The sequence below is a fragment of the Conger conger genome, chromosome 2 (assembly GCF_963514075.1).
Source record: "Conger conger chromosome 2, fConCon1.1, whole genome shotgun sequence".
NCBI classification, from domain to species: domain Eukaryota; kingdom Metazoa; phylum Chordata; class Actinopteri; order Anguilliformes; family Congridae; genus Conger; species Conger conger.
This window is the reverse complement of record NC_083761.1, coordinates 48,437,123-48,453,516: the sequence shown is the minus strand read 5'-3', so window position 1 is coordinate 48,453,516 and position 16,394 is coordinate 48,437,123. Positions and strand designations below refer to the sequence as shown.

Sequence of the window (16,394 nt, the reverse complement as noted above, 5' to 3'; positions counted from 1 at the left end):
AATCAAGCCAGATCACAAGGCTGTTCAGAGAGCATGTGGTTTTACCTCTAGCCCCAAGCCACAGACCCAAAAAGATGCCATCACGCATTATCACCAAACAGATGAAGCACAGACTTCATGAGTTAGCCTAGGAGTTAGCTTCACTCGGATACATTTGACTCCCTGCCCTTGACCTGTCAATACTGGTTAAGTCTTTGAGAGATCAACCCCCCTAAAACATTACCCTTTTTTTCTGTGTCTGGCAGTGTGTCACAGGAGGGGTCCGTCCTGATAAATGCCCCTTTCAGCCCCTGTGTGCGTATACGCATGTTTGCATGTGTGCGCTTGTTTGTACTGTAGTTTTATATAGAGGATAAACTGATAATTGGCCTCAACTGACTCAGTTATTTTGCATGATTAACTGCATACCATAATAATATATTGTCAAATCTAAAAGCATTTTCTTAATTGTGTCTCACATTGTTGCCTTCCCTCCGTTGTGCCACTGCAGACAATGTAGAGTGAATGTTAGATTTCAATGTAATAAAATCAATTGAAACATTTTAAATAATGAAAACAATTTCAAACTAAAAATAAAATCGGACGCCACAAGACGAGCACAGATGAATGGATTTTTACGACGTTAATATAACTTGACGTTAATATAATATGATTATAAATTTGGGCATAGAGAAGCTATAGAGAGCAGCTCAAATAAACAAATAATAAGATAGGCTGCACAATTCTGTGATATTACAAAAATATGTGCTCTCATAGAATAAACTTGGGTACAATCAGCTATTTATCATTAATAGTTTGAATAACCATGGTAAGTAAATGGAAAGATGTTGAGAATAAAAATTATTCTGTTCTTGTCCAGGGTTTGTGTGTGTGGTTTCTCAGTCTCAGGTCAGCGCTTTTGACACACTCCAGCACTTAACAATTGGCATTATCAAAAATGGAATTGTTCTATATGTGACAAATTGACTATTCCAATGTACAAATCTCTCTTTAACATCATCACATGTTTAGGCATATTAGGTGCATCCAACTGTGTGACGGTGCAGGTAGTTAACACCAATTTGTGCCTGCCAAGTTAGGAACAGCTGTCACAAGATACAAAAACATCTGTTGGGGGAGACTGACTGCGACCTTTAAAACACAAGCCTTGACTGTGGACTGATTATATGACACTGGGGAAATGCGGGGTCATTATTGGAGCAAAATTCACTGCTCAAAGATTAGTGATAATTGACTCATTACAGCTGGGATGACCAGACATCCCATTTCTCTCAGGACAGCCCCTTATGTTGGCTCATTTTCCCCATTCAGTCATATCATAGCCTATTTCAATGTGCAATGTGACTGTATTCAGATTATTATTGGATTATATACCTCCATAAAACCAGAGTGCCAGAGTCTGCCTCTACAGGTAACAGTAACAGCCAAGTATACGCACCATATTCAACATTGCATTAACTTTTATGCAACAAACAAACTGCTACATGGGAGTATGCAAATGTTTCAATACAACTTCACTAGCCTAAACTCAAATTTATAAGTGTAATCCAGAATTATGCTGAATTTAATTTAATGCCTGCGGTAAATTTCCCTTCCAATAGATATTATTGGCTAGCAAACGTCAAATTCATGCCAATGCGATACAAAAAAACATTTAACTCTAGATTTTAGTAGATCTAAGTAGGTGTTCAAAATCTAAACCCAATAACTTCAACGAGAACAAATTAAGCCCGAGGCTGGATTCAGCTCAAGCGGACCCATTCATGTGTTACAAGTACAGAGCTCACCTCACTCCTCGCGGTAATTCTAATAAAGCCTGAGCTTGATGTGCGTGTTTACAGCTCCCCTCTAAAGCCATAGGATTCCAGGCAATAACAGGCTTGCCTAATGTAACCTCCCCACTGTAAACAATATCTCGGCTGATCAGAAAATATACCATTATACCACTGCTGAGGACAATGAAAATCGAGAGGGAGAAAACAGACGACTATCGTTACTGTTTCAAATGTGCATTCTTGGGTATGAATCTGAATGAATGTTTTAGTGGATGCTTTTATCCTGATTTACCTAAATAGTGTGTAACAAAAGTCATAGGCTATCCCCTAATATAATAATATAATAGCGAAATACATCAATGCAATTATAACCTACTTTACCTCATTACTATATCCGAAAACGTGTGGTGTGCGTGTATGTGAGTGTGTGTGTGTGTGTGTGAGAGAGAGAGAGAGAGAGAGAGAGAGAGAGAGAGAGAGAGAGAGAGAGAGAGAGAGAGAGAGCTCATAACGTCATACATGCAACCAAACGCGACACATGCGACCAAAGAACGTGTGGAGGTGCAGGGCGTGCTGAGGATGTGTTCATGAATTCAGTATTTACAAGGCTATTTGTTATATCAAGAAAGCTGAGAACTTTTGACACATCCAGCCAGTGACGATCTGTCAAACTTTAAAGCCACATCATTGACAGAATGTAGCCTACCTGCAGTGATAGCCAGACGCTAATCCGGCTCTTTATCATTATACCACAAGCAATAGCCTACATTACCGATTATGCACTTAAGACACCTGATGCCACATGGCTTTAGTTTATTGTTGGTTTTCGTTTGGATATGTAATAAACGTTATGCAAAATTAGACACCAACAGCACGATTATTATTATTATTATTATTATTATTATTATTATTATTATATGTAGTATTAGTATTATTAGTATCAGTAGTCAATTAGTATTAGCCTATTCCTACGCACAACAGCTGACATTGTCACACATTTCACACATCTCAGTATAAGCACTCGCTTGTAAAACCATTTTGCTTCAGTGTTGCGAAAGATTATTTTGCAATCTTTGCAAACACCGAACATGATGAATTAGTTTTCTCCCGGTGTATCCGTGGCCGACAAACACATTACAGGGTCCAATTGAGGGGGGCGAAAGACAGTATCCTAACTCCAATCACGTATCGGAGTCAGCGCACTTGCCTGCCCTGCCACACAAATATAACCAACACTCTAGAGGCTATTGTAAAATAGAAAAGTTATTTTTGAGCAGCCAACAAAATATTAACACGAAAAAATAAAATGGCGAAATTAACTATGTAATACTCACCGCTCCGAGTAATGCAATTAACGCCACGGTGCCCATATCCTGCGTCTTGTCACTTTGGTTGTGGTTTATGTTTTTTTAAACAGTTGACGAATTATAAAAATTCGAAAGCGCAAGATAATTCATATATTGGGGGGTATGTATAATGTACGCATTGATTAAATCCAGGGTTCAAAATATAAATTATTCTTTTTTTATCCTCGTGCGTTTTTTCTTCCCTCCCTGAGTTGCTCTGGTGTGTCACCGAATCTTCAGCATCAAGAATATAGTCCATGCACTTCGGTAACAGACTTTGGGAGTTCTCTGGAACGGCAGGTTGTTGCTTTTCTTGTGTTTGTGCGTTGATGTATTGCTCAGAGTGCACAGTGCACAGCACGGAGACGCGTGGTGCGACTGAGCTAATGCTTGTTCGCCAGACTACTCTCACGCGTGAACGAGTCACTCCCCTTTATAACGCGTCCCCGACACCACAACACCGATAGCTGATTTTCTCTCTCTCTCTCTCTCTCTCTCTCTCTCTCTCTCTCTCTCTCTCTCTCTCTCTCTCTCTCTCTCTCTCTCTCTCTCTCTCTCTCATATACATACACTTTCCTTTTAAAATTATGTCACAGCTTTATCTCTAATAATGCCTAAGATGTGGGACGGTTTATAAATGGGACGTGTACCTTTCCACTAATTAGGTTTGTTGTTGGTCATTGCGACAGTAATGGTAGGCCGATATTAACTTATTTTCAGGGGTTTATAACAAATCCTAAATTGATGTAATAAAGTAATGCGTGTAAAAATAGCTTCTTCCATAGCTGTTACTGAAACTTGTAGGCCAAATGAGCATTACTATATTAACGTTCTCATCTGGGTGGTGCTCGGACGTCTGCGCCCATCCTCAGGTGTCATACATCTACCACAAGGGGGCAGTTTAGGCGTGTTATAGACAACGCGGCTCAGGGTTTGCCATTCTCTGAGAAGCTTGCAAGCTCCAGTGTTTACTCGGGGCATTGCAGTTTTGTAAGCCCCTGGTGTCCGAAAGCAAATTTCCCCATTGAAGTCCATTCAAAACTCAACGAGTGGCTACGCTGATTGGTATTTTGATTGTGATTTTGATATTATTAATGTGAATGCGTACTACTGTTCTCTGAAAGTTGTATTAGTGTGATTACAAAACAACAAACTATTGTTATCCTAAAGTTTTATTTATTATTATTCTGCCTCCCACAGTTTTGAAGATATCCACACCATACCAAATAGAAAAATGTCCGACTTGGTCCCGAAAGGTGTGCTTGTTCATAGCTTTTCGATATTCCCAATAATTTCTCAGATATTTAAGGTTTTCCAGGGAAAAAAGTCCAATAGGAATGAATGGCAGAATGTTCAGTTTCGAGCGTGGTGACAGTTTTTGACCCGTTTTTTAAACTGCCATTACTCACTCAATTCTTGAACTACATACATATATTTTACATCAAAATGTTCAGAATTTAACCACATTTGGTATGACATATACTTATTACGAGCATTTGTTTCGGAAAACCCACTGAAACCACCGAACAACACCCGAGCAACCACCTGGCAACCACCTAGCAACCACCTAGCAAGACCCTAGCAACTCCTTAGCAACTACCTAGCAACACTTTAGATACCACCACAAGTGCTGAATATGAAGATGGTAAACTTGTCAATAATAAATAAAATAATGGCCTACATACAATTAATTTATTAACAGAATTTACATTTTTGCATTTTATCCATTTGTTATTTATTCACTACCCTCATAGGTCAATGCGCTCAGTAAGCACAAAAAAATTGCCCATGTGCTGTGATAGGCCAAACATCATGTCAGTGGGTACAAGTCAGGAGTTTATATATTCTGAGTAATAAAGTTATTTTTATGCTTATTTGTCCTATGGTTCCTGTGAATTGCAGACAATGCCATTTTCTTCAGCTTTTAGCTGTACTAACTGCTTTTCAAGCAATACCAATGTCTCATTGCCTCTATATCATGATAATACAAAAATATGTTGGGTATTTCCATGTATTTTCTTTTTAGCTGTAGGGTATTCATATCATATAAGGACAGCCAAATAAAATTATATTTAATTATGAAGCAAGCTAGCAAATTTTCATGGCTTTGGACTTTGCTACTTGATGATAGAATATTAGTAATTGGTCTGATCCTTGTTTGTTCTTGTTCCAAGTCGCTTAGGATAAAAGTGTCTGCCAGTCAGCCAAAATAAACAAGGCTTGCATCTGGGTTAATAACATCATGACAGTCTTCATCAGAGGTTTGGGTACAGCATCTATTTCACACACTGGAACAGTTTTTAAGGGATCAGGTACATTTATCAGCACTTGGAAATTATATATTCCTGTGTCATTTCCAGCTTATACTGCTTGTACTGTATTGTGTTATTACCAGAGGTCAGAATAATGACATTGCAGTTCAGAAAGGTTGTCTGCCCTTAATTGTTCTTCCCAATATTGCATTTAGGTAATTTTATCTCTTATTTTATTACTACATGCACATTGTTTATGAAACAGATTGTATGTTTCAATTTCAATAAAAATAAGTTAATGTTGATTCAATCTTTTGCCTTCTTTCTTATACCGCACAAACACTTTCTAGACCTAGATCAATCCAGGTGAATTATATTAGCTGTTACAGTCTGCAATCATAGCTTTTCGACGATACATTATCATTTTAAAAAACAGTACTTATCTACCCAGCTGTGATATCACATAATGATTGACTGCACGATTGTCCGTGAAAAGGATTATAGTAAGATGTTGTGGAGAGGTAGCTGTAATTAATGTTACTTATGTTACACCCTGCTGGAAAAAACAGCTCAAGCTATGTTTTAAAACAGCTGGTAGCTGGTTGACCAGGCTGGTCATAGCTGGATTTTACACCTAGACAGTAGTTGAGTACCACAGAATGTAACGTCATTGTTTGGAACTTTTCTACTGTGGTACAACTCCATGGCTAGCTTGTCAAACATAATGGCTATTTAGTAGTCTAGCTAACCACAACGTCTGACTAGTACAGTCTCGGCTTACAGTCTCGGCTTACAGTTAATGTTAGCTTTTCCTGTAATGTTACACTCACCGAGCAATTTATTAGGAACGTTTACTTTATTACATCTACTTATTCATGCGATTATCTAATCAGCCAATTGTGTGACAGCAGTACAATGCATACAATCATGTAGATACGGGTCAGGAGCTTCAGTTAATGTCCATATTGACAGGGTGGTTTGAGTATCTCAGAAACTGCTATTCTGCTGGGATTTTCACGCTCACATCATTGTTCTGTGTTTAATAGTCTATACTGTGATCCTTCATGTTTAGGTACCCAGTGTGCATACTCTGCTGCCAAAAGTCCTATAGTCCAACATGGCCACCTCCATGAATTGGCTTCTGTGTCATTGAGCAGCTCCCATAGGAATCCATGGGACTGATAAGCGGATGTCTCCAGTTCTTATATATCTTGATGGTTATAGACCTGTAACACCTTTTGTTTAAACTGCACTTGCGCTGTCAGTCTGTTCGAGTAGTTGATTCCATCAAGGAACATGTATATACTGTAAAACCTAGAAATATGGCTGATAGTTCAGATGCTCTCCTACCTTATTTAAACCAGAATACACTGTCACGTTTCAGGTCTGTCTCGTTCATGTTGTCTTAGTCACGTAGTGTCTTATCATGTATTATGTTAGTCTAGGTTCGTCATGTTGTTTAGTTATGTTTCGTTACGATTTCTTTTCTTGTCATGTTTAGTTATGTCTCGTTACGATTTATTTTCTTGTCATGTCTAGTTATGTTTTCGTACGATTATACTACCTGGTTATGTTGAGTGATTATCGTCTTAGTTTCGCTTTGTGTTATGTTTTGATGCATGTTTATTGTTACGTTAACTGGTCGTTGTTATGCATACACTTTTACATGTTTTTCCGCAAACCTTGCGTTCCGCCTTTTCTCTCTCTCTCTCTCTCTCTCTCATTCTGTCATTCACTCCCCTAAGTGTCTCCATTTGTCTACTTACTAAAACTACTAACACTAGATCAGGATTGGGTAGAGACTAACAAACTAATCATGTGTTCATGTTACCTTACGTTTCTCGTGCATGTCATTTACTAATTTACTAATGCTAGGGCAGGATAGGTTTATTACTAACGATTACTAATCTCCTTGTTAAACTTGTCATCCATCGCACCTGTTTTCCATTGCCTTGCTACGCTCTAACTAATTGTCTACACCTGTCTACACCTGCATTTATAGCCCAGTCGCGCAACTGTTCACTGCGAAATTGTCTGCCTCTAGTTTTACTACGCAACTCTTGAGCATTATTTTTCTGATTGATTCACGTTAAGATCCAAGCCTGTTTTACCGACCATCGTTATTGATTTCTGTTTCGTTGACCATTGTTTGTTTTTGACCACGTCCTCGCCTACCGTCTTTGTACTTTTGCCTCGCTGATTGTTTTATGGTTTCGACTTCCGCATCGTCCTCGACTACGACTCTGCCTGCCGTCCGCCTGTACATCTGCCCCGCTGACAGCTCTCCTGCTACCGGACCTCCCTGCACGTTTACCGACTACGAGTTTGCCTCTTCCCTCGGCTCCGTGCTGTTTGTTTGTTTAATATTTGTTTGGCTGGATCTACGTGTATGGACATTGCTTGTTTTGACTACGCTCCTGGGATTCGTCCCGAATAAAGCCCTGACGGGACTTTATCTAACCTTTGTTTCTGAGTCGTGCATTTTGGGTCCAACCCCCACGCACCCGTCTCATACACCATGTTATGTTCAGTGGTGGCAGCTATTTATGATGGGCCCCGGTGCAAGATGCCAACCAAGATGCAGGCACATGCACGCAAACATATATAACCTACACATGCATGCGCGCGCGGACACACACACACACACACACACACACACACACACACACACACACACACACACACACACACACACACACACACACACACACACACACACAGCACCATTAGACAGATATTTTACAGACAATACTTTGGATTTCATTGTGTCTCCATAACTTTGGTTATGGAGACACAGGCTACATCGTTTGCGATACTTTAGAACATTTGTATTAATCAAGTCAGAACCATGGTCCAATAAAACAACCTTTAAAATCTGATCGAGTGAGGAAACAAACGGTAGGGAAACTCAACCTTACGTCCTACAGATTATTATACCTACCTAGGTATGCTGTTGGAAGCCTGGGTAGGCGTCTCCCTTGCACTATAGGCATACCTAGGTTCTACTCGCCTCGTCTTACAACCACCATAATCGGTAGGACGTAAGGTGGAGTTTCCCTACTGTTTGTTTCCTCGCTCGATCAGATTAAACTTTTTGACTGTTTAGATGGGTCGTTTTATTGGTTGGCTAATTGCCAGCGAGTTATTTAATCCCTTTCTTGTTTACCCCTTCCTCCTCTGGGGTGTATCTCTTGTCTTCAGGGATGCCCCCAGAATTATCTCACATCTTGTGGGTAACCTTTAGAACCCAACTCGGTTGCATTTGTTCCTCCGACCCCACTCCCCCTTATATCGTCATGCTATTTAGCTGTTTCTTTGTGTAGAAAATGGGAAATCAACACCAATGCCTGCTTTATATTACTCCAAGTATGCCAAGACAATGGGTATTGAAAAAGCAACTCTTCTTCAAATACATGACATCAGGTCTCAGCCTTAGAAAATGTATCTTGCACTAGTTTAAAACAACAAATGCAAAAATGTATTAAGCTTACCATGCAGGTGACGTAAATGACTTGCCATAGGTAAATGATAAAAGCTCATCTTGTTTGCTATACCACTTCACCAGTCCCCCATCTCTCTCCATGGAGAAACAGGATAGGTACTGCATTTGTGATTCTATTTATACATTCATATCCTACTGTCCTCTCTTGTCATGAGCAGTGAGATAGACACACCACAATGTAAACTACAGAAATAAAAATGCATTCCTTTGGAAAATGTTATTCGACTGTAGAATATAGTTTTTCTGATAGTGTATGATTGTGATACATTTGAGCATAGCTTTACTTACTGAAGAATGCATATTTAAGGATACTGAAACCTACCAAAACATACAATTTACAGATGAATATGCTATAATAAATGTTGTACATGCCTCCCTTACCCAGGGATTTCAAACTCCTTGGAGTTAAACTAGATTTTGAAGTGTTACCGCACATAAGTGATTCATTTGTCATGGATTGGCTGAATAGTGCACGCTCCCTGTTTCGAAGGCCAAAATTAGCTGCTGATTAAAAGGAAACCACAGAACCATGCAGACACTGTGCCGAGCTCCTTGTCCAAAACTGTTGATTAATTATTATAGTTCATCTACCCAGAGTATTCAATGAAAGCCACACCTTTGGCCCCACGCCAAATGAATGATACATGGTGGTACATGCAGCCTCCTGGGTTCAGCATCAAATGCAATGGAATACAGCTTTGTCATGCTTCAGAACCATGCTTGAGACATGTCACACCAAGCCATGCAATGAGAAGTATGGGGGCACTGAGATTAGACTCAAAGACAGACATGTACCAGGTGAGGTTTGAGAACGCAGAACAATGCAGTGAACAGTACAATGTGTTCTGAATAAGGAACAGAGGTTGGAGATTTTGATCTGTCAATCTGTAAACACTGGCAAACAAAAGAAGGTGCAGGGATAAGATAATGACTGAGCACTGTGCTTTCACAATGCTCTTTTGTCTAGTATAGCTTATGATGTATCATTATTGATGCCAATCCATCATTTTGTTCTGAATCCAGATATGTGTCATCGTCTATTTGTATCACCCCTTTCAACCTTGTGACTGTATTGTTCAAGGTCATGTTGTAGTAAAGTCTGAGTGAAATAGCCTGTTTTACATCACATAGTGAGGCCAATGAACTTCAATCTTAATTTAGTTTGAGTTGTCACTAATATAGATGATATTATCTATGGCAAATACAGTTCTGTGTAACAATTCAACTTGTCGTACAACTTGTGTTTATACGCGAGTGCCACTGAAAAAAAAATGTTTGCTATCACAAAATGACATTTAAAAGCAGAAAAAGACAAGGTGGCCCCAAACTTTTGAACAATAGTGTATATAAATATTTATATATAATATAAATGTCAGTGGAAACATTTGTAAGCACAGTTAATGATAAAAGCTGTTTTGTGAATGAGCCCCAATATGTTTACCATTTTAAATATGTATAACATATATGTCAATATGTATAACATTTTAATTATTGTACAACAGGAGCATTTAAACTTGTACAAATAACATTGTTGACAAACATTTCAATAATTTCCAACAGAAATATGTTGATACAGCCTGTTCCTCTGTTCATAATCAGACTTATCAATAGAGAATACAATTTTTACAGAAGAATTGTCATTTATGTTTAAAAAGAGAATATCAGTGCAATATGTTTTTCTGGGGTTATGTTCTCCATAATTCAGATTAAATTATTATTTTTTATTTTTTTATTTTTTTAACACAACGAGAAGTCTTTACCCAAAATAATTTTCTTGTCGGTAATAGACCTTACCTTATTATCTGTTCCATTATGGTTTTACATAAGCATTTCATAATTATCTGATCATTAACAAAACTACTTACTGACACTACCTAGATGAATTTACATCTGAATACTAGATGACTGAGTCTTCTAGTGACTAAAAAGCTTATCCAATATTTGCAGTTTTGCACATTTTGCCTGATCGGAATTGATTTCATGACACCGACACAAGAAATATATTACAAAAATAACAGGTGCAAATGGAGAAAGCCACAGATGATTATGGAATGTACTGCAGTTGATGAAGTATTTATGGAGATTTTCCCCTTCTCAGCAGTTATTGACACTGTAATTAAGGAAACGGAGTGTGAGAGGATTGATCAGTGACAGCCTGGGAGTCAGGTAGAACCAATCAGATCCTTCCCTTTCAGACCACCCACCAATTACACTATTGTCTCCTAGACATTTAGGCTTCCATCCCTCCACTTACCCCCCATCTCAAAAAACATCCCACAGAAAAAGGCTTATGAAGGAAGCAGGGCCCCGATCCTTTTTAGCATGGTGCTCAGGTTTCACCAAGCGTTGCGAATGTAAAATGTTCAGATGCTATCCAGTATTGATCTCTGCTTCAGTCGATGTAGCCACATCCTACATCCAGCAGCACGACCCCCCTCTAATTAATGAGCTCTCATTAGAGGACCAAATGTTCATTTCAGATATATTACCCAGTGGCACGCAATCCTACTTCTCTGTATTCTTTGTATAGTAGCACCACACTTTCAAGGCATCTGGCTTCTTCTGCCACAAGATTAAACTATTTTCTTGCTAGGGGAAGCCTTCTGATCCAAACTTTCAATTCTCAATTTCAGTCATGCAAATATATGTAGAATAAGCCAATCAGTCAAATGCAACAATTTATTTTGGCACAGTGTGGCAGGACTTAATCAGGTATTGAAAGAACAGCAGTATATTATTGGAAAATAATTACGATGCAGCTAGTATGCTGCTGGCACAGACTACGGCTCTATGTGTACTTGAACCGGGCAGACCCATGGAATTATTTGGTTTGTCCTGGAAGCTTGTTTTTTATGCTTGCCAACTGGGGAATGGGACATTGGCGGCGAATGGTTACCTTAAAGCAACAGTTAGATAAGAAACATGATTTCCTATAAAGAAAGACAAACTAGGTAATTGCCTCACAAATCTCTTTGTTAAAGGCTGTGGACAACTTTAAAGTACATGGATGTGCAGAATATGAAAGGAATGCTCCTTTTTCTTTAGGCACATATTCTTCCTGATATTATTTGTCGAATTGTCTGAATGACCATCTGAATAACATGCAGTTCAAAGATGAAAAGTTGAGATAAATGCATCCTGGGCTGAGCTAATCTTAGTGCTACGCTTGCTTAGATTCAAGCCAGACTTCTCAGAACCACAAAATTAATTGGTAGGATTCCTTCCTTTCCATTGAACAGCTCAATCAAGGTATGGAGGAGGATTACTGTCCCATTCGAGACCCATATATAGTAGATGGCATGACAATGCTGCTCACTCTGATGATCCTAAAAGTCCCCCTCCTCCAGTCTTGTAGGACAGCCTGTGCTTTCCCTTCGATGGACTGCAGTCTCTGTTGCGATGAGTTCACACTTCCAGTGAGCAAAAGAGGGAAAGTGAGCAGCCTTCCCACTAAGAAGACATATCCTCAGATAGTATCATTCCTTTGCAATTTCATATTCTTGGCCACGTGCCTGATATGCGCTCATGCACTTCCTGTTTTGCGGTGTTCTGGTTAAAGGAGACAAGTGAGATTGTGTGAGTTGAGATTGAGTTGTTTTTTGTACTTTTAAGTGGGAGGCTGATTTTAGTTTGCATTTCAAAAACCAATATTACAAACGTGGTATGGTGGATTTGCTGTTAAGGTGAACATTTTTGTTGCCGTTTGGGGACAGAGAGGGACTTTCCCCCCGTTTTTCCTTCATGATGCAATCGGCTGCATGCCGGTTATATAATCCGACTGAATTCAAGAGTTTACCTCCAACGTTAAGTGTACATTAACTGTACTCCATTATAAATGGATTCCAGATAAAATTTTGTGTGTATTTTGTCCTGAGATAAATCAAATAAATAGCCAGCTAGTCAGCTAGCTACCCAGTCTTTGAGTCAGCTTACTGCTGTTTATCAAAGCTAATGTAGACCAACTGTGTTCTGGACCTGGTCATCATGCAAGCCCTCTGGACTAACGCTCTTACAGGCGTCCCTCTGTGGTTTGGGCAGACTCTGGCTTCTATGCCACAACCCCCAGGTGGACTAGCTCCAAGGGACCATCACGGGCTGGAGCCCCAGCTGCCACAAGTCCCGTCTGGCCAGTCCACTTCTGCTCTTGTGTCCAAAGAAATGCCTCTGACCAGTCCTGTTCCGCCGGCTACCACAATGTTGGCCAAGTTTTCAGCAAGTCTGCTCATTGCCTCCTCACTGGTCCTATGACCGCACCATCAATTTGCTACCTGGCTCGACTCCCCCTAAGGGGCGTCAGTTCTCACTGTCTGCCCCAGAGACCCAAGCTACCCTCCGCTAAAGAGACAGTAGAGCTCCTATTCCTCAACGTCTTCCGTCTGCATTGCCTGCCCCTGGAGGTGACCACGGACTATGGCCCTCAGTTCAACAGTTGCTTCTGGAAGTCGTTCTGTATGCTCATTGGTGCCAAGATCCAGTTGTCGTCTGGCTTCCACCCCCAGACTAATGGCCAGACTGGAAGGATGAACCAGGAGCTGGAGAAGATGTTGCGCTATTTGGTGGAGAAATCCCTGTATTCCTGGTTTGAGTCGCTCCCTTGGGTGGAGTACACACGTAATTCGCTCCCAGTTTCCTCTACGGGACTTTCACCTTTTGCCTGCTGCTTGGGCTGGACTTTACACACACACAAAAAACAAATTTCTTATTGATTCGTCATTAAAGTAGCACTGTTTGGAACATCGTGAGCTAATTTTGTGTTTAACGTTACATTTGAACACAACACGGTGAGTATATGTTAGCTGACTAAAATCACATCTGGTCATCCTTCTGCAACAAACTGAGCTTTTAGATAACGTTAAAACGTTAAGAGGCTTTTTCCTTGTCTGGTCTTAACAAACTGTTGTGGATAGTTTACCTCTGTTGTTAAGTGCTAGGCTACCTAACATAAAAATTTGCTATAGTATATTTTAAAAGGATAACTTGTTGGTTGTGTCCTTTGACATATTTTGCTACCTAGCTAGTACAAAGGTTTCTTTTATTTGAGTTAGCTAGCCTTTGTTAAACAGAAATGCTAAGTTAGCTCATTATATTGTTGACTTAATGTCAGCATCTGATAGTTCTCTTTGTGCAGTAGCATAGCTAGCTAAATTTATAGAGTTAAGAGGCGCTTTTCTAAGCTGTGGTTTTTGGTGTCTCCATCTTGGCGGCGATTTCTGATTTAGGGAGACTAGTTAGGGGTAAAAATGTGGCCTTAGGTGTAGAATAATCGCTCTGCTGGAAAGCAATTTCCTTGAGCCATTAGTCTGTCATCACTGTCAGCTTGTTGACCAGAATATAAATTCTGAACTATGCAAAGCATATAAATACAGTGATAACACAGCTAACACAGGCATCTCCTGAGGTGGCGGGGTCCAACCGATTCCAGCCCTTGCAGGCATTGGACTTGGCCCCTGTCCCTGAGAGTGAGAGGTTTGATGAGCCTCAGGGCACCCTGATGGCCACATCCTCCCGGAAAAGGGAGTGAGTGATAGTGGGTGACTTGATTATTACTGGAGAGGATGTGTAAAGAAATAGTCTTTGTTTAAATGCTAGAAGTATAGAGTATAGAGGTAGATTTGCAGTATAGAGGCAATGGATCCACTTAGGACAAGTGATCATTCCAAAATAAGTTTTGTTGTAATTTGGCAAGAAACGCAGAATAAGTCCAGGATGTTATTTGTGTAAATTAATTCCAAAGGTGCGGAAAAAGTAAGTTGAAAAAGCATAGTTGATGAATAAAGCTATACATAACAGTTAAAAGAATAAACAGTATAAGATATAAAAGGACAGTACTGAGAGTAATAAGCCTGAATATAGTAATATGACCTAAGGTTAAAAAGGAACTATGGTTAGCCAAAACGCTATTTGAAAGGCAAATTGCACAAGTTGCTAAATGTAATTCTAAGCGTTTCTTTCAATACTGTAATAGAAAAAGGAAAGTTAAAGTGGAGGTTACGTGCATTATGTATAACAAAGGAGGTCTAGCTTATATGAATAAAGACATAGCTGATCCCTTAAATGGCCTAAGCAATAGGTACACTTTAGTGGTAGGAAAAGGTGAGCATTGCTGGGCTAAATGGCCCGTTCTCGCCATTATGTTATGTTGTGTGCTGAATGGAGAACACATTTGCATTTTCCCATGTGAATCTTATGTATTTTTATAGTGCATTCTGGGAATGTGGTGATACAGAGGATCAGATGTGCAAACATGTTTGTAGGACCAGCTTTGCCAATGGTGGGCCACTGGTGGGATACTGTAAGCTTGCTTGCTAGGACATTGTTTGTTCGCATTCCAAGCTGAAATAAACAGGTCTGCTCTTACTTTGCTGGAAGCACTCTTGCAGAACCTTGGGGTCCAGAGTTGGATGCAGATCTGCTGAGAGTGTCTTCTTGTGTGCAGTCTTGCAACGAAATGTGATGACTCCCAAGCCATACATCCCCTATGCTCTGCATTCAATTTCAACATTTAAGCCAAACTGTAACCATGGTGGTTCGGTACACAATCACAAAATATGCGTATGTGCATACTGATTTAACCCTATCAACTTTGCCCCCTTGTGGTTGAGTCATTGAAATATTTAATATTTTTAATATAAAAACTGAAACATGAAAATGTTAAATGCCAGATTGTTAAAAAGACTCTCCACTTGCAAGAAGCAGTTTAGATGCTTATCAACCTCTTATTTGCAAACCAGGGCAATAAAACTCCAGCCTCCCCCTTGCAACGCTCACAGTTTAAAACCCTCACCTCACCACAGACTTACAGTTGCCCAAATCGAGCTGAGTGGGAGAGAGACAAGTTGTTTTTTGCTTGCCAAAGATTATTACCCACCAAGGATAAGAAAATGAAGGTCAACAGAAAGAAAGAAGCAATTTACAATAAAAGTAGGCAAGATCTTACACCTTAAAAAACAGAATATATACTAGTTTGTTCAGATCACTTTGTCACTGGTAAGCTTACTTTGAATGCATCCTATTATATGACTCCTAACCAGTGAGATCAAAAAATCCCAAGGACCAGTTTTACTCAGTCCAAACGAGTAAGCTACGTGGTACTTTACAACAAAATCAGCAAATCAATTTTCTGGCTCCATGATTACTTGTAAATCCTAGCTAACTCGTTATATCCTAACCCTTTTGGACATGAAGTGATTATGAAGATGAGTGGATAATCAACTATGAAAACGTTATCTCATCGCAGTTACCGCCTTGGCATCATTGCTAGTTTTCTATCTAGATTGTGACTTCCTATCCATAAATGAAACCTCTGTTTGATTGTCGAGTTGAAAAATGCCATGGTGTTACAGAAAAAAGATGCTGTGTGCAGAAAATATGTTGTAGGACTGTTATCTTATTTCCTTTGGGTCACCGCTTTTATGTTAGTAATGCATAAATCAAGAGTATTAGTAGGATTTAAAGTAGCTAACTAGACTACATTTGAACTGAACTACAGCTGGTGCAACCCACAGAAGTTCCCCCCTTA

The 16,394-nt window shown here is 39.6% G+C and overlaps 1 protein-coding gene across 1 annotated transcript in view; it reads right to left on the bottom strand.

Moving 5' to 3' along the window:
* The window catches only part of LOC133122989 (tumor necrosis factor receptor superfamily member 16-like), a 48,179-nt gene extending 44,665 nt beyond the window's left edge, over nt 1–3,514 (bottom strand). The window contains exon 1 of the mRNA XM_061233321.1: nt 3,110–3,514. Coding sequence (XP_061089305.1) covers nt 3,110–3,145 — 36 coding nt within the window. The 5' untranslated portion in view covers nt 3,146–3,514. The remainder of the gene's footprint in view (nt 1–3,109) is intronic.
* Between the last annotated feature and the right edge of the window lie 12,880 nt (nt 3,515–16,394).